The sequence below is a fragment of the Etheostoma cragini genome, chromosome 18, assembly GCF_013103735.1.
Source record: "Etheostoma cragini isolate CJK2018 chromosome 18, CSU_Ecrag_1.0, whole genome shotgun sequence".
Lineage (NCBI taxonomy): Eukaryota > Metazoa > Chordata > Actinopteri > Perciformes > Percidae > Etheostoma > Etheostoma cragini.
The window spans coordinates 12,678,054-12,697,384 of NC_048424.1; the positions used below are offsets into that span (position 1 = coordinate 12,678,054).

The 19,331-nt window shown below is 41.8% G+C and overlaps 1 protein-coding gene across 2 annotated transcripts in view; it reads right to left on the bottom strand.

The window, feature by feature from the left end:
* The window catches only part of nbas (NBAS subunit of NRZ tethering complex), a 158,935-nt gene that overhangs the window by 110,333 nt on the left and 29,271 nt on the right, over positions 1 to 19,331 (bottom strand). Inside the window, exons 19-28 of one of the 2 annotated variants that reach the window (XM_034899543.1) lie at positions 16,833 to 16,911; positions 14,787 to 14,891; positions 14,319 to 14,455; positions 11,340 to 11,426; positions 10,209 to 10,362; positions 6,529 to 6,714; positions 5,450 to 5,461; positions 4,415 to 4,588; positions 3,769 to 3,902; positions 889 to 951 (exon numbers count right to left, since the gene is read on the bottom strand). In XM_034899543.1, coding sequence (XP_034755434.1) covers positions 889 to 951; positions 3,769 to 3,902; positions 4,415 to 4,588; positions 5,450 to 5,461; positions 6,529 to 6,714; positions 10,209 to 10,362; positions 11,340 to 11,426; positions 14,319 to 14,455; positions 14,787 to 14,891; positions 16,833 to 16,911 — 1,131 coding nt within the window. The remainder of the gene's footprint in view (positions 1 to 888; positions 952 to 3,768; positions 3,903 to 4,414; positions 4,589 to 5,449; positions 5,462 to 6,528; positions 6,715 to 10,208; positions 10,363 to 11,339; positions 11,427 to 14,318; positions 14,456 to 14,786; positions 14,892 to 16,832; positions 16,912 to 19,331) is intronic. The other variant, XM_034899544.1, reaches the window with a different exon arrangement.

A 19,331-nucleotide genomic window follows, 5' to 3' on the forward strand; every position in this document is an offset into this window, starting at 1 on the left:
GGGGGGGATTTGCTCAAGTGTGAATGTATGTGTGGTAGTGTCTGCATGCTCCATGTGCACATATTAATGTGCCAGAAAGTGGCAGCAGCTGAAAACAGCTTTTATTCTGAAGGCACTTGGAGAGCAGACACTTCGCATTTACTACCTGATTCATCTGAGTAAGAGTGAGTGTGTGTGTGTGTGTTTGTGTGTGTGTGTGTGTGTGTGTGTCACAATGCTTCAACTCAATATATACATAAACACACTTCCCAAGCTCCCCGGGGTGCAGTTGTGCACGCTTGTGTGTGCCTGTGTGTAAACATGTGTGGATATTTGTCTGCAAAGGCCAACGCACGCTTTCCTGTTGCCTCTTCCTCCTCCTCCTCATCATCTACATTTGTATTCCCTTCAGGCGCCTGCCCTCCCCCTGCCTTCATCCTTATCCTCCTTCCTTCCTCCTCATCACTTCTCTGTGTTTGAAAGTTCACCCTGAGGAGAGGCGGGTGGAGGAGAAAGAGAGGGAATAAGAGAGGCAGATGGAGAGGGAGACAGTGCGACACGTAAGTGATTTTAACCTGTAACCGAGAAAAGGCCTGAGGCTGTTTGAATACCATGAGACAGACAGAGGTCCTTTGATATCAAGCGTGCGTGTGTGTTGACTGCACATCCATGTCTCCTCTCCTTCTCCCGGGTTTTCCATCAGGCCCGTAATGGGGGAGGGAAGTAATAAGCATTGCTTCAAAGTGAACATTTCCCGAGCATTGAAGCACTAATCACCACACTGATGGGCTCTTCCTCAGTAATAGCTAATACTGTATGCACGCCCAGCTGAACTAGGTGGAAAGGAGAAACTGGAGGACAAAGAGAGGGATGACGGCTGAAAGATGTGAGTGTGTAGACGTACTGTACCTGAGATGCTTCTCAAGTTTGTCCACCTGATCGTGGAGGGATGCGGTGATGTCTGTGTCTGATCTGTGGGATGATACAAAGACAAACAAAATCAATGGTTATTTTACGTCCATGTCATCAAAAAGGAGTAAAAAGTAAAACATTATGTAGAATTGTCTTTTGCATTTTAAAGTGTGTGTAGTGTGTATAAGTACATACTGTGTAGGTATTCATGCTAGTAGAGTGTACACGGTGTATTTTATGTGTGGGTGTGTGCCTGGCCTACAACTGTGAGGTTGTACCGATTCCCCACTAAAAATAAAACCCCATGATGCTTTGCCTTGAGGCAAAGGATTCTGGGTCAGGCTGGCCTGTCCCCCACTAGAGTACTGACCCTGATGAAACAACCTTCTGTGTGTGCGTCAGAGAGTGAGCGAGTGTGTGTGTTTGTCTTTTTTTGTGAGCACACTTTTCTTCGTTTTCACTCACACAAAATCTTGACCTCTTGATGCATTTCTCTTCTTCCACTCTGACCGTCTCTGCAGCTCCAGCTCCCGCTCTTCCTTTTTTAATATCCCTTTTCTCCCGTTGTTCTATTTCCTTCCCTACCCACACCACCATCTAATCCCCTGCCCATTTCCCATTTCCCACTCTCTTAGGGTGAATGCACATCACAATATTCAGAGCAGACTTAGACCTTGTTAAGCTGTCTCACCAACAAACCCCCCAAAATGGGTTGAAACTACTAAGTCATGTTTTCTCTACTAGCTCGCAAATCTGTAATATCATACTCTGGCACTGCAATTTTGCAGATTATAAGTAAGAGAAATCACTGCTGAGAGAAATGAGAAGCTGAAGGCCTTGCAGCATTGCTAATCCAAACACTGCAGAGAGGAAGCCTGCCTGGCAAAGTGAAATGCTTAGTATGAAATGTGCTGATTTAGAATAAAGCATGTACTGTATGTTATATACACACTCAGATATTTGTACAGTAAGATCCTATTTTGAGTAGTTAATAAGCTCAATTGTTTAACTACAGTTTTTAACGACTATTAAGAGAATACATCTTAATAGCAATGAATGCTCTGGTCTTGGTTCTTGTTTTGGTGGACAGAGAAATATATCACAAGATGTGAAACGGCAAGTGAGACTGTCACATCTGAGTCTATAAATGTGTTCAGTGAGAGAAATTGCACTTCCTTTCATAAATCGGGTCAGATCCTGAAAACATTTGACCGCGTGTCCACCTCTGCTCCTATGTCATCCTCCTCTTCCAAATGTGTCAGCTAGACTCTCTTTGTCTATTTGAACACTTCCAAAGAGCATGGAGCAGACCAGGATGGGTCAGTAACTACCAGTTGTACAGGGATTATTTTTTTGGCAGAAAGTAGTTCAAATTAAAACTGTTCACAGCGAGATATGTGGATTATTTAGAGTGACCGGGACATTGTTTTTGGAAGGACATTATGCTGCTGAGATTTCAAAAAAATGTCAATGCTGTCAGTACAAAAAACAACAACATGCGATTCACTTATTCTGCAATGCCCACGAACAAATAAAACCAATATGCATAACATCAACAAGCATCAGCTGACTGAGGGTAATTCCCTCGCTAGCTAGCTGACTAAACTCAAAGGTAACAGCAGTACTAAACATATTACCAATGCTGATTTGTCCAAAAAAACATCCCAAATTACCAACTTAAACTTTACAGATAGAGATAAAGATTATTAGTGGTGCTGCTAATGGTTGTGTGAGGTGATGTTTAGCTCCCCATCAGTGATAACTAGCTAGATAGGTAATAACCAACAGATCAAAAGATGCTGTTAAGTACCAGCTGAACATTTTCTTGTAGGCCTAGTTGTTTTTAAACTGACCCTAAAATTAGCTTTACCTTAACACAGCAAAAAAAACACAATCAGTATGGCAAGGAAACATATGAGAGGATCAAAAGTTCAAGCCACAGACTCTACACTGTACAACAGCAACTGTGGTTGAGAGTGGCCCTGCTCCCAAGCCGTACAACAATATCTTGTGTCATTGCAGTTATCCCCTGCTGTGAGTGTGTGGTGGAAAGGCAGAAAATGGCAGCACAAACCACCACAGCGCAGCCAAAGCGAGCTATGTGAGCAAAAAGTGCACAAGATGCCATTTTTTAAAAGTATGGTTGCCTTATTGCAGCCAACTGTCAGCAAAACATTTGAAAAGAAAAAAATTGCACAGAGGAAGGATAATCCATCTAAGAATGAGTCATTTTAATTAACTGAAAGTACTCAGAAGCTCTACAGGTCCATTTCATCAACAATTTTGCTCTTTTGTACTCTTTCTTTTTACCTCTCTACTGTATTTTATTACTGTATCACTCTTACTCTCCTTCAAACACACTGCATACCCACACAGCCTCGCGGGAGACAGGCCCTCTTGCCATATGAAATAAAATGTTTTACAGAAAAAGTAGGGGGAAAGAGTGGCATAGCAATAGCAATAGCAGGAGGTAGGAAATACTGTATATACTGTAGCTGGGCTAACTGATGGCTCCTTGGTGTCAGAGTTAAGCATGAAAGAGAGAGGGAAGGAGGAGGAGAAGGAAAAGAAAAGGTGCCAAAGGGGCAGGCAGAAACAGAGGTGGTACTTAGGTTTATTAATGGGTCCTAGGAGAGAGGCGGAAAGGTGGAAGGAAAGGAGAAAGGTGGGAGGGGTGGCACCAATGTATTCTTGTGTATGAGGCAATGGTGGACTGCTTTATCATCTTTATATGATGGTTTGCATTTAATAAATCTGTTTGAGGTTGTGTGAATGTGTGTAAACATGTATGGCTCCATGTATTTGTTTGTGTGTGTGTGTGTGTGTGTGTGTGTGTGTGTGGGTGTGCGTGCGCGTGTGTGTGTGTGTGTGTCTCACCCGTAGCCTCTCTGCGGCAGACACTCCAGGATGTCATAACAGAGGCTGAGCTGGTCATCTCTCTCACAACTGTAAATGCACTCCAGAGCGACCACCATCAGCTGGTCTGGGTCCCTGATGATCTTTTGCTGGCACTAGAGAGAGAGAGAGAGAGAGAGAGAGAGAGAGAGAGAGAGAGAGAGAGAGAGAGAGAGAGAGAGAGAGAGAGAGAGAGAGAGAGAGAGAGAGAGAGAGAGAGAGAGAGAGAAAGAGAGAGAGAGAGAGAGGGGACAGGAGAGGATGTATCAAGGCGTGACTGACCTTATCGTCTTTTTGCACTTACACGCTGAGGCCTTGTATCACTTTGAACATATTCTTCCCTTTGAGTGCTTGTGTTTGCGCGCTGCACATGTTTTCTAATAGCCAGGAGACGTGTCCTTGGCTGTGCCCTTATGGGGTCATAAATATAACATGTACAGCCCAGGGGTACGACACTGGCCCTGACATGGCACAAACAGCCGGAGATGCAGTGTGTGTGTGTGTGTGTGTGTGTGTGTGTGTGTGTGTGTGTGTGTGTGTGTGTGTGCGTGTGCGTGAGCGTGAGTGTGTATGTTCCCAAGTGTGACGCCCCCACCACTTGCGTTTGTGCGAGTGTCCGGATACTTACGTCAGGTTTGGAGTGCTGAAAGTGGATGAGGGGCAGGGTGAGGTCTCGCTGGGCCAGGCTGACCAAGTATTCTCTGAGCAGAGATTTAGCGGCGCCCTCTTTCTGCCCCTCACATCGGTGCAAGAACGGCACCATCCACTGGAAGGTGTCTTTCACGTAGCGCTCGGTGCTGGACTGGTAATAGAAAAACATCTACTTTAAGACGAAGTTCATGCAGCATGTTAAAATGGATAGGAACAGGTGGCTGCAGCCTGTAAACTACTGTCCCATGGTCCTAACTATTTCTCTAATTCCCAAATACTGATGAATATTGATCATTTCTCACCCAAAATTCATAAACACATATTCAAATACTGGTTTAATTCTCTTTGAACAGTTACTGTCTGCTCTGTATTGTGACATATCTAAGGTCAGGGCTACCTTGGCCACTGAGTTATCACTGTACTTTTTTGTGCAACATTAATTTTCAAAATTGTCAGGTGATTTATTAACTGAAATAGTAGACATTGGCTGGAAATTACTTCTTTTTAAAGTAGTGTTTATAACAGCAGAGGCTCCCTTTGAGCAAAGCAAGCATTATCTTGTTTGTTTTTAAATTGAATAATTAATTTGAAATAAAATTTGGGTTTATTAAGAATGAAATTAGCAAGCTAGCACATTTATACTTGTCCTATACTTGTCCTATTCATGTCAGCAAATATTAGCAGGCCTTCTGTCATGGGTCCAATTAGCCAGAAATGTTAATCTAGTTAATGTTATGTATTGCTGCTGCAGAGGAAATACATTCCTTTTTGTTCACATATAGAGATTTATTTTTTTAGAAAAGTGCAAAGCACTTAAGACTGCACTAACATGAAATTGTGACGTACAATTAAACCTGAACTAGAACTTTAGTCGCTACAGCATGTTTTTATTTATTTATTTAACCTTTATTTATCCAGGTAAACTGTTTGAGAACCACTTCTCATCTCATGTGGGTTGTGTGCTGGGATTTGAGTGGATGCATGTCAAGTCTGTGCACGGCATCACACCCACCTTGCAACAGCTCTGACTCAGGGAAATAAACAGATAACGGAGCATCCCCAGGAAAATCGAGATTAGGAAAAATATTCAGATGCTTAATGCAAACTTGCACACCAACCCGCACGCAAACATTTTACTTTGCTGTGCTATGTCTCTGATAAAGACAGACATCAGATGCATGCAAAGAGGGACATTAAATCAAGGCCGGTTGGTAAACATTCACACAGTCACACTCACGCATGCACGCACACACACACACATGCACACACACGCATACACACACACAGCCCAAAAGGGAGTACCAGTCAAACAGCATGTGTTAGTGCAGTCAACAACATTTGCTGGCTGCCTGCCTATATGGCAGATCCTACTGGCAGTGGTCCTCACAGGCTTAAGCTGGCAGTTATTAACTACAATTTAGAGGACAGCTCATATTATGTACTCCAAGGGGACTTGTAACTGTAGTACCTGCAACAGACTACCTTTCACAGCTCTCTCACTGCGGTTGGACGGAAAGTTTGCATTGTCAAATGACAGAGATTTCAGTGCAGAAAGAATGGATTACAGTGAGATTCTTTCAAATTACGCCAATACTTTTATTTGCTTTGTTGCCTATTCAAAGTCCAATTAACATACATCATATTTTAAGCTAAAATAAAGGATTAAAGTCACCGCACAATGGAACTTTAACACCAAATATAATTGCAAGCAAATGGAAGTCAGGCTTTCTTAGTGTTGCGGACGATGAAAACCAGACGCACTGTGAACTAGACAACGCAGCATGCTGGAAAATGCACATTTAACATGGTGGAAAGTGTATGCAATATTTTTGTCAGCAGATACTGCATTGTAAAAAAAAAAAAAAAATGTATTCATCTCTAACGTTCTTATAAAAGTTCTGTTGAAGGTCCCAAACCATGCTCATTTACAGGTTTATACTTTGTATTTCCACTATAACATGTTTACATGCTTTAATGATAAAATAACACAACTTATTCTTTCCCAAAATAATACACCTTTTTAAACCAACAACTGATTTCAAAGCATTTTTTGAGAAAAAAAGCTCCAGTAAAAAAATGTAAATCACTTACATTTTTCATGAGCAGGTGGAGCTTGTCGATGTCTCTTAGCTGCTGCAAATCTTTAAGTGTCAGACTCAATTCACATGATGTCTCATACACAAGTGTTTCCATGGTGACCAAGTCATCGCACAAGAGCTCGAGCCCTGGGATCTCCCGCTCCTTCCCCAGACGTATGAGTGATAGGGCGCAGTCCACCTGATGGACACAAATGGACACAAACATATGCTGAGTAGAAAAAAGCAAAAAATTTAAGTCTAAAGTCTAGTCCAAAGAGTCAGTGTGAGGCCTCTACATCTTGTTGCAAAGATAGCCAAACTGTTATTTTACAGATAAAGCAATGTATTGGGAAAAAATGAAATTTTGATGCAATGATGGCTCGAGACAAACGAAAGTCAGGCGAAGTTCACAAAGACCATAGATGTGCACACAAGATCCATCAACAGTTGTCGAGACTTGCTAAGGCATGTACATGTACACGTACAAAATGTTTCGCCAATCCATCTTGCAGATGTAAATATATTGCAGAGAATATATAGAAACTTTGACCTGCTTGCAGATTACATGTCAGCATCACTAAAGTCCTTCATCCACCAGGCACCATCAACATCTGTCCCAAATTCAATGGCAATCCATCCAGCAGTTGTCAAAGACTTTTCAATTAAAAAAAAAAAGAGTCCATCTCGTCATATCGCCTAAGTGAGTTGGATTCATCCTCTGGGGGCTATGAATGTATGTTCTAAATTTGATGTACTTCAGAGCCGTACAGCAGGATGACGAAATAATCATATTCAAATTAAACTTCAAAGTCATTACATCTAATTGAGCAAATAAGGTAAAAAGAAATATTGTTGTATTCTGATATTTAATCTCTTAGATTGTACAACTAAACACATGTTCTTGTATCTTGTGCCATGTATCTTTCTGTCTTGTTACAATCCAGTTAACCCAGATGTGCAGCAGGTGCAGGTCTGTTAAGAGCAAGGTGCCATGCAAACTGTTAGTGAGGTCACTAAACAGGCACAAAAACAACACTATCTCAACAAATTCAAAACTAAATACCAGTCAGTCATTACTAATATCCTATCATTAGTCTTCGGACAATAAAACAGAGATGATTTTGGCTTCCAGAGGTGGAAGCCTGGCTGATCGATAAGATTCCACCCAGAAGAGCAACCAATCGATATCCGACCACCTACACGCTGGCGGCGTGCCCTGCCAATCAATGCTCAGCCACCTGTGGGTGCTAGCCAATCAATAGCAGATGCCGCTGGGCCCTGTAGTGATGATTGCTTTCTCTCCACCTTTTAGAGAAGGAGAGCCCTTTGGCACAGCGGTTAGCGCAGCAACACACACACACACACACACACACACACACACACACACACACACACACACACACACACACACACACACACACACACACACACACACACACACACACACACACACACACACACACACACACACACACACACACACACACGCACACACACGCACGCACACACACGCAGGGTCTGATACACTGTCATCTTCAGCTCAACGCATTTACAGCTGAATAAATAACTGAACACCTTTATTTGTGAAACAAACATACACACACACACACACACACACACACAGAGAGAACCCAAATCACCTTATGTCAGAGCCTGAGCAATTAGATACAACAAGAGAGTAGTATATTGATGTAACTGTGACTAAGGATCCCCCCCGTCCCCTCCACCTCCCTCTCCTTCCCTGCTCTCCAGAGTTAGATTCCCCAGCTAACCACAGACAATTCAGATGTTAAAATCTCACACTTTTTAATTACAACCTCGTCTCAATGCCCTCCTCTCATCATTCTCTGGGCTTTGTAAGACAACTTGTGTCCTCTGTCTCACAGTCTCCCTCCTCCCCGACCCCGGCAAATGTCACAGACTCTTCAGTTTAATTTTCCAACTCAATTTGATCCTTCTTTGTCTCTCCTCGCTGTCCTGTATCGACCCTTTCTTTCAAACATAATTTTCACATTTTCTCCTCAGCTCTGCTTAGTTTTTTTTTTTTTTTTTTTTCTCTTCTCGCTCTTCCCACCTCTTGCAGGAACTGTGTAACGGTCGCTGTGACTGGCCTCTATTTGAACTCCAAGTATGGTCCTTTGCCTTCATCTCATTTTGTGTCATTTTGTTACCCAGAGTGTTTCAAATAACCCTTTTTATAGTATCATTTATTTATACCCTTTTGCTCTCTTATAACCTGTGATTATTATGTCCCCCCAGACAGCTCTTTCCATGAGATTGCTTACCCTTTTTTACCTCAACATCTGTTAGTCCTGCCCGCCCCTATTTCTGTGTTTGTAACACACTCTAACCTAACTAGGGTCCCATTGGCTCAGCATGTATCTACTTTTTCTTTCTTTCGAGTGCACTTCCCTTCTCCATTCTCTTTTGTCTAACCCATCTCTCTCTCCCTCCGAGTCATATTGTCAATCTTCCCATTCAGCGCCTCGCTTTCTCCGGCTCTGTGCCTGGTTTAAAACACTCCAGCTTCCTCTAATGTAGCTCCTTTTAATCAAACCCCATTTTCCTCCATTAAAACGCTCTCCCAAGCATAAACAGGGCCAGATGAGGGATGGGAGGAGCATGCAAACTAGAGAGAACAAATGAGATGAGAAAGTAAGGATGGAAGGAAGGAGAAAAAAGCTCAGTAAATGGCAGCAGAGCTGTTCCAATGTCTCTCTCTCTCTCTGTTGCGTCTATGTGATTGTAAAAAAGAAAGAGACGTGAGAGTGTGGTACGTTCCCTAGAGGCTCCCGTGTGAGAGAGCTAAAGGAGATGAGGTTGAATTAAAAAGGAACAAGGAAGAGAATGAAAGCGAGAGCTGGTGTGATTCCTAGAGATTAACAAAGACTTCCTTAACACAAGCTCACTCGCTCATCCTCTACTGTGAGTGGATGATGAAAAGCACAATGGCCCAGTTCAGAAATTAGCAATGGGCCCCAAAATCCCTTCTCCTCAACCCTCCTTACATCCAGTGGAAGGGATGAAATGAGGAAATGATGGAGAAAGATGGGACTGCACCCTAGTTAGTGCTCTCACAAAGACAAAGAGAGCAATGTGACAACCTTGATCAATCACTGTGAAGGAGGTAAAGAGGGGACAGAGCTGCCATGTGGATAGTGTGGGCGGAGAGAGTGGGCAGCACCAGTGGTTACATCCCATTACTCCACTAAACAAGTCCTATCAAGTCCTATTTGTCCATTGCAGCAACAGAAAGCAGATGACAGAAGCTTTGGTTACTCTTCATTGGAAGTCCATATGGCAAATATGATGAGGACTGTCACAGATAGTATCAAAAGGACCTTGACTGATGGAGGTCGGCAACATCTCTTCTGCGGTTTGAATCGAACATGTTTCTGCCCAAATCATGTAAAAGAAGTGTGCAAAGGCAACCATCTAAACAATTGCCAGATGTCTCTTACTGCTGCTGACCGGCTGGTAATTCCAAGTAGAAGCAACTTGAAAAAAGCACGGTGTGAAAAATGTTCCACCTTGACAGTAAGTGGGAGCTGTTGGAAGCCAAAACATTTCTTGAGCAAAGTGCCTTTGTGTCAATCAGCAGTCTGGTGCTTTGATTCTGCAGAGATGCACTCACTGCTTATTGTTGTTTTATAGTCGCGACCAAGAACCTGCAAAGACAATAAGTGTTGGCACCTGTCTGGAGCCGGAGTCGATGTCCTTAGCTCTGCTTTGGTACCAGTCGGTCAGCAGCTCGATGGCAGGTGTGGCTGTGCGGAACCTCAGCAGCTCTGGAGCACCCTCGTACAGGAAACTGTCGTCATCAAACAAGTTCTGGTCCAGCATTGCTCTGAGGAAGACATGGAGGGAGAGTGGAGTTAGATGCATCCATTAAAAGCAAATCCAACAATACATATGTCCTGCTAACAAGTATTGTCTGATATTGTTAATTACTCTGTGCCATAGAGCTTCATTTTTGTGCAAAATCTATAAAAAAAAAAAAAAGAGATACATCAATGAGGCTCACTGTTGCACTGGCCGACATGTTTCTTCATTAAAATATAAAGGGGCACTCCATTTTATTTTGAGTCGATCCGACATTCACTGTCCTGCTGCTGTAAATACATGTTGCATTTTTAAAATGACAGTGATATATTCATGATGCGTAGTTAAAGAGTTTTGGGTTCAGTAGCAGCCGATGGGCTCGGCGTGGAAGCCACAGACAGTATAGGGAAGGCGGAGAGTACCGAGAGACAGAGTAACACAGTGTCTTCTCATGGGATTTGTTGAGAATAACAAAAAATAGAATATCCCCGACCTCATCCTTATCAGGAGGAGGATATAGGGTTAGAGCAAGAAGAAAGACAGAAAATAAAACAGAAGACGTCCTAATTAAACCTTGCTGCCAACACACAATTACAGTTTCAACATTTCACCCTGCATTCCCTGGCCATGCGTACGACAATAGCCAGCTGATACGACCAAAGAGTAATAAAAAAGAGCTTGCTAAATGAAATTGTAAATGAAGCTGGCCTCCTTCCTGGAGCAAGCAAATGGCATACATTGGCAGTGAAACAATATTTGGCCTTAGTTTGTTATGGTGCTGTTTCACATTTAGATAATAGGATGTCATGTTTTGTTTCACATAATAATGCCAGAACAAGCATCTGCCCTGTGTTGAGCATGAATTTTAACAACTCTAAACTGCGCGAGACTTTGTTATCATGGGTATGGAGAGTTTTCACTATGATATCAGTCGGTTTAAAGAATTGGTTTATTATAGCGTTTGGCGTACAATGTGGTGATGTTGGTGTGTTTGTCGTTTACCTGCACTCCTCTGCCTCACACCAGTCCATCTCTCTGTGTCTCTGCTCGTCCCAGGGAATCAACTCCATCTCACCTTCGTCATTCATGCTGAGAGGGTAATAGAAAGACAGAAAGAGGCAGAAAAAGACATAGAAGAAGAGAGGAGGGGAAGGGATACTAAATTAGAGAGAGGGTCCATTTGTTGGAAAAAACATGCTCAAGAGCAAATAACAGAACAAAGGCCAATGACTAGCCAGAAGTCAAAAAACAATCCGCACTACATCTACACACCCACCTATAATGGCACCTGATAAATCACCAAATACATTTTTACTGTTCCAAACTATACACAGTCATAAACTACAGGAAAACACTGGTGAGAGGTAGCAGCATGAGGGGAAAGGAAACAACAGCGCATAATAGGCAAAGTCCATGAAAAAAAATGAAAAAATTTAAAAAACACAGCAATAAACAAGTCAAAGAACTTTGCAAAAGAGTCTGAGTTGTGCCTCGGTTGTAAATAGCCAGGATTTTTATTTGCTCAACGCCATGTTGGTACTAAGCTTTACTTCTTTCTGGTCTCCTTGAGTGTGACAGTTCTGAGGAAGATAAATAGGGAACAGACAAAAAAGAAACCAAAGTGAAGAATGACTCCGTAACCTCGCGTGTCAGTGCTGACGAGACTCAGACACGCACTCGCGGAGGTAAATGAATGCATGCACACATACTGAGGCACCGAGGTGAACAGAAGCCGTTTATATCTCATTCTAGGATTAATGCATTTCTTCATGTTATCTATTTGTCTTTAGACAGAAAAATATGTACTGTGGCTGTAAAACTCAAGGAGATAGCTCGGGCTACAAATCATCTATAGCTTTGGTGCAGTTAAAGGCCGAGTGCACACACGCTGCAGCAGAGTTTTAACACCGCCATAAATTCTATCCAATCACAAAATACATAAGATGTGTCCGAATAGCAGATTTGATTTATGTCAATGCACAAAAGCAGGCAGATATTTTACCAACACTCCAGCACAGGTTCATCCATTCAGATTGGAGTTTTAACGCCAAGAAGACAGAGACCGAGAAGTCTCTTTCCTTCCTTTAAAATGCCCATGGAAAGTGTACCTCATACTCTCTCATTATTCTGTAGTTCCCCGACTCCCTGGTCCTCTTTCCTCATTAAAGACAGCCAGGTTAGAGGGTGGAGAGTAAATATTGGTGTGAGAGCTTGGATATCGATGGGAGGAATGAATTATTCCGTGCCCGCTCCCCTAATCTACTTCACGTCAGCCTGAGAGCGTCAGGGAGGGATATGGAGATGCGAGGCAAACTTGGAGCTGGTGTTTTGGTGTATTTTTTATTTCTACAGTGCCAACCCCTTTAAAGCTAGCTTATTTTTTTCTGCACATCTAGAGGTCCCCTTGCAGATCTGATCAATATTACAAGAAAATATGTTCTCTCTTTCGGTGAAGCAAGACTTCAGTATACAGCGAGTGAGCTCCAAACAGATGGCGTGAGCTGACTCCGTCTGCTGCAGTGGAGGAGCGACGCGCTGTTGGGAGGAGCAGTTGGTGCTCACAGGCTGGGAAAATAGGAAACTGCCCCGCAGCGGCAGAGCCATGATGGATGCTCACTGCAGAGCTACAGCCACCTGACCTCCATACAAACTCAGACATGGCTAATAAAAGGGAGCAGTGTAGAGGTGTGGGTGTGTGTGTGTGTGTGTGTGTGTAACAGTTAAATATATAGGACTATAGGAATATAGGGACAGTTGAAAATGTGGGAAAGGAAAAAAGGAGAAGCGAGTTAGGGGAAACAAAAAGGTAAAACGGATGGCTGGCTGCACTCATAAGTAAGTCTAGTCTGTCACCTCTACTAGTGAACCATAAAGGGGTGAGGAATGACTTCTATCCCTCCAAAAAACTCCTTCATCATCTCCTTGTCACACATCCTCTTCCCCGACTCCCTCCCCTTCAGCGTTCCTTCATTTCCACAGCAGGAACTGAAAGATGAAAACTACGAAACAACCAAAGTGCAGGCGGACAAGTGGCAACTATTGCCGCAAGTATTGCATCATTTTTAATGTTAAATGTTGTTTGCATGCAAATTGCGGGTGTCTCTCTTTTTTTGCCTTTGCTATGTTTGCAAATTAAGCCATTAAGCTGCAAGAAGGATCCCTGGTGTAAAACAGTGAGAACAAAGAAAAAGTGAGAAAGACCTCAGAGTGAGCGCTCCAACAGAGGTGTGATTCCAGATTAAGGTGATTTTTATTTGAAATGCGACGTGCGACTTTTGCATTCCAGAGAGGTGTAAATCAGACATCAGAGAAGGCGCCCGTGAGCTGTCCCTGAGGTAATGCATGCATTTTTACAGCGCTATGTTTGTGTGAAGTGAATTTTTGTAAAATTTCTAAATGTTTGTTTTTAAATGGTATTTACTGGGGGATTCCTTTACATGAAAAATAAGTTATTTTCAACTACAAATGTTACTTTGGAAAAAAAAAAAGGTAGCGGTATAAATGTTTATCCATATCAGTACATCTTATCGGATTCTTATTTGTGCCATAGTGTAGTATAAATTGCAATATTACTACATCTGAGTAGACAAGAACGAAATATTTGTATTTCTTTGGAATTTAAACTACATAAATCCTCTCCCTCAGTCAAATTACAAAGGAAAATCTCACTAAAATTGCACCCTTCATTACAAAAAGAAGGGAAGAAAGCACTTTACATTTCCTATGAGCATTCAGTGAAAACTTATGATTTCTTGTTTTAGCTAGAACTTTAACTCATGACTGTGTTCATTTATTCATTTTTTGTGCATTTTTTAAACAAATATAATCAGAAATAATCAACAAACAATTACAAACATTTCAAAACAAAAAAACACAGAGGACTACCGGGAGGGAGGGAGACCAAACAACACTTGCAGAAACAGACACACACAAACACATACAGAAACCGACACAGACTGTGTGCCTTTGTGTGATTCTCACCGGGCTTCGGGCAGCAGGATGGTGTACTCGTGTGGAGAAGTGGTTTCTGGGAAGTTGTAAAGGATAGCTAGCCGATGCTGGAGCAGTTCGGCTCCATGGTACGTGAACAGGATGTCCAGGGCCTGAACGTTACTCTCCTGCAGGCACACAAATGCATGATCCAACTACTGACACCCTTTAATTAAATCAACTTTTAGGATTACTGTATTGAAAAAAGCCCAACATATTTAGTCACACAAAGCTGCTAATTTGAATGCAAAATATTTATATTAGAGAAGAAATAGGTCTAAAATTACTTTTCTAGGAAACACAAAGAAACACACAAAGTTGCCAGTTTATTAGTTACCCCTAGCAATAAACGCGAGCGTATATCTCTTTAGCGCCAAATGGAGATGCCGATAGATGAGACAACCAAATTAAGTGAGATCACTAGCAAGACACTTGGGGAAAAAAAGAGCCTGATGTTACCCTGGCGTAGTTTCTTGCTGACAAAACAATATTTTGACTCCGGAACTTCTTGAAGAACTCTGCATCATATTTCTGCTCTGCTGCATGAGGCCCACCAAGTATCTCCTGGAGATTATAAAGCCAGAGACAGAGAGAGCGAGAGAGAGAGAGAGAGAGAGAGAGAGAGGGGGACCAGAAGAATACAACTGTTGTTCATAAAGAGACATTTGCGGAGTAGAGGGTTATCTTTCCAGAGAAAATAATGTGATTGGGTAAAAAGTCAAACTAAAGATGAGAGGGAAAAGAACGCGTAAATGACGTGACTGCAGATAGATGCACAAAGACAAATAATTTTTTACTTTCTAGCATGCATCTGTCTTGTCTTTTTAGTTGGAACCATTTGAGGAATTTACGAGTGTGTGTAAGTGGCTTAGAGGGACTTGTGTGTGTCTGGGAGTAGAAAATCTCTACAGCATCCTCTATGCAAGGGCGTGTGTGCAGTGTGTGTGTGTGTGTGTGTGTGTGTGTGTGTGTGTGTGTGTGTGTGTGTGTGTGTGTGTGAGAGTGAGAGTAAGTCTGATGGATAGCCTTTGAATGGGCTCTATGCAGACAGAGTCAGCCCAAGATGGGATGATAAAAACCCTAATATCATATTCATAGACAGCCAGAGAAAATGGATTGGGGCAAAAGGATCTGATGAGGGCTGCAGTTACCATGACAATGTCCGAATAAAGAGAGAGGCATCATTCTGTCTGGGTTGAATATGTACTAGGGTAAAATGTCATCTTTCCTCTCCTGCCCAGGAGAAAGTATGGCAATGTTCGTCTGTGATTTATTGTGTATGAAAAGGACGTGCGTGTTAACATTATTCATCAGAGATCCAGTGTTCCAGTGTTAAGTGCTTGCAAGTGTCAAAGTTCCAGTTTAACAGTTATTGCATCTATGCTGCCCTGATGCTTATGATATAACGTAGGACTTTTAGTATTAATGATTGGCTGAAACGTGGTTTGTTGTATTTTGGTGCAGAGCCTGTGACCCTAGTGTTTTTTTGACCCCTGTGTTGTTTCCAGAGACCGGGCCTTGTCACAGTGTATTCAGGGGGCGGGAAGCTAGCGGCTCAAGGAGAGATGTCTACGATTTGAGACAAAAACCATATGGGGCTGAAACCATGCAGGAAGTATAAGTACACCTTTAACTCCATTCATCTGTGAAGAAATTTTGACGTTTACAACCCCTGTGTTGTCTCCGGACTGGACCTTTTCATTGTATTCAGATGGTAGGCAGCTCGTTGCTTTTATTGGCAATAAAAGCAATTTTGATCGTCGATTAGTTTTTTGATTCATTTCTTTAAGCGAAAATGTGCCATCTTCTTTTTCTCAAATGGGAATATTTTGTAGCACATATGGTCTTATATGATAATTAAGTTCTAAGTTTTTTAAGCATTTTCACTATTTGCTGACATGTCATAGACCAATGTTTCCCAAACTTAGGGTCGGGACCCGAAATGGATCGCAGACCCGTTTTATTGGGTAATTGAGTAAAATGCATATCAATCTTATGTGAATGAGCGTTCTTTTTTTCTACACTGGTCTGTTCAGCTTAGATGCTGTGGGGGGGGGGGGGTTTCTCTCTCTCTCTCTTCTCTTATCCTAGGAGGGAATAAGAAAATGAGTTGAGAAAGGGTTGAGACACAGAAAGGAGAATAGGGACCTTTTCTGTTTTTGTTTACTTTTATAATGGAATAAATACACTTCATATACATTTAAATTCATAGTTTGTTCCGTCTTTTTGTGTTACAATGATTCATGGTGTATTTTTGTAAATTTGGGTCCCGGGGAGACAAGAAATTTCTCTTTTGGGTCTTGAGCTGAAAAGTTTTGGGAACTACTGTCATAGACAAACAGTTAATTAAGATACATTTTGGGAAATGGGTCGATTATAAAAATAATCTTTAATTGCAGCCTTTTTGACTACAACAAATGTTCTCAGTAGGACTTCAGGCTGTGTAATAACGATTCATTAACGATCTCCCAGAGTACCCAACACATGGTGGGTAACGGTTGTTACCTCGTATGTTTCCAGTCGGTCCAGGTAAGAGAGTAGTTTCAGTCGGCTCCGACACAGCTCCTTCTGCTCCAGAGTCAGCCTACGCATGCACACATACACATAAATCAACAGCATGCCTGCACAGTCCTTTCAAAACTCACAACTAGGATCTTAAATGTCACTTTAAAAACTCATAATACAAGATCTGATTATTGGCTCACACAAACACACACACACACAAAAACACACACACACACACACACAGAGCTCTTTGAATTAACTGTAAATTGACCCTATACAGTATACCCCCAGGGGCCTATATAACAATGCTTGGGCCTGGTGACTACAATACCACATAGTACTCTCTAGACCTAATCATTTTCTAAGGGCAACTAATCAATTCCTTATGACCACAAGAACCCTTTGGTCGTTATTTATGAGATGCTAGTTGTCAATGAGGTGAGTGACTGCCCTGCGAGAATCAAATCTATTTTCAATGTCATTTAATCACGAGCATAAATAAATTGGATGACGAACACCAAGGCGCAAGGTTATATAGGATCTACCTACAATTCAATCACCAACGGTATGCCCGCGGGAAAGGAACCACAAGGCTGGAAACTGCTGCGAGTGTTGGAGTACGTTCCCTCAGTTCACACATGCTCAGAGTAAAATAAAACATTTTCCACCACATATTCACACACCCTCTACGTACAATCCACAAGAAAGTAAATGATCCGTCTAGGTGGAGCCGTGCCCAAAGCGCCCTAAAAAATTGGCCTTGATCAACCGCAGTGTGACCCCAAGAGAGCTGACCTCTACACCGCCGTCTTAATCCCTAATCCTTCATTACAGAGTGTGCTATCAGGCCTTAACAGGGTTCCTCTACACAGACTAACAGAGATTAACACTGGCTCTACACACTCTCTGGCACATCAAAGACTGGCAGTTTAGCACTCGTAGTGGTAATTATTGCTTTGCTCTGCGTCTTCAGAGCTTACGTTTAAAAAGTGGAGACGATATGAGAGGAGATGTTAGAAAACTACTTTTCCACATCTGTTGTTGTCTCTGGTTTTGCATGATAGCTCAATCATGAATTCCATCAAAAACATGGTGACAGGACATCTCTCATTCTCAAAGTTTGATAAACCTCTTAATTTACTGCAAAACTATTTAGTAAATCAACTGTAAAATCTGTAAAAGTGACATGCTAGCCAGACGATAACCTAACGACTTTGGTGATCCTCTGACTTTTCCTGTAATGCCACCAGCAGCTCAGAATGTCAATTAGTACGATGCTTTGGTAAGCGACTCATTATATGCCATTCCAATACCAATTACCAGTTAGGGATTTAACATCTGCCATTGATTAAAGGTCTGAAACTTTTTCTCTGCTTCATAGACATACACCAGCGTGGCATTGTGTTAATGTTCAACCCAGTTCCACATCTCTTGCTTCTAAATCGCTAATCCCGCTGCAGAATTCAACGGATGTACAGTATAAACAGCGCATGGTTACACATACAAAGGGGCAACCTGGCAGTACACCAAAAGAGTAACATGGTGCCTGCATCTTTTCAAAGGTTTATATTAGTTTCCTGATTTGCTCTTACAATAAACAGTGAGTGAAGGGGAATATTTGTAGAGGGGTAGGAGTGAACAAAACACTGCAACACATCTAAATGGAGATTGAGGGTATGTGCGTGTATGTATGTATATGTGTGTATGTGTGTGTGTGTGTGTGTGTGTGTGTGTTATATTTTGAAGCTATCAGGACTGCAGGTTATTACAAACAGATGGCATTGCTCATCCATCTCGGTACAAACACCCTTAATGTGACTGTACTGGACAGAGATTGAACCGCATAAACAGGCCAACACATTAGCATTCTCTCTCTCCCACACTCACACACACACACACAAATGCAGTGTGTGATATAACCAATTATCAGACAGTGTGAGGGACAAAATTGGACTGTATAAACAGAAAGAAACACTTCTGCTTGTGTCTTCACATGCACATGGATGCCACAGTAAAATCATGAACAGTTGTCTATGCACGCACGCACACACACACACACACACACACAAACACAAACAACCGATGCTGTAGCAGATGAGACTTCTGATTGAGGTCGAAATCTGATCAGATAAGAGCATATACACCTTGCAGCAGACTGTGCGCTTCTCTCTCTGACACACACACACACACATTATATATATATATATATATATATATATATATATATATATATATATACACACATACAGTATATAAATACATGCAGTATATACACACAAATATATACATACATGTACATATAAGTATATATACACATATATATATACATACATATGTACATACATACATGCTGTATATATACACATATATATAGATACATACAGTGAGGAAAATAAGTCTTTGAAAACCCTGCTATTTTGCAAGTGTTCCCACTTATAAATCACAGTGTATGATTTTGTAACTATTTATTTGTATAATACAGCTGCAAATAAGTATTTG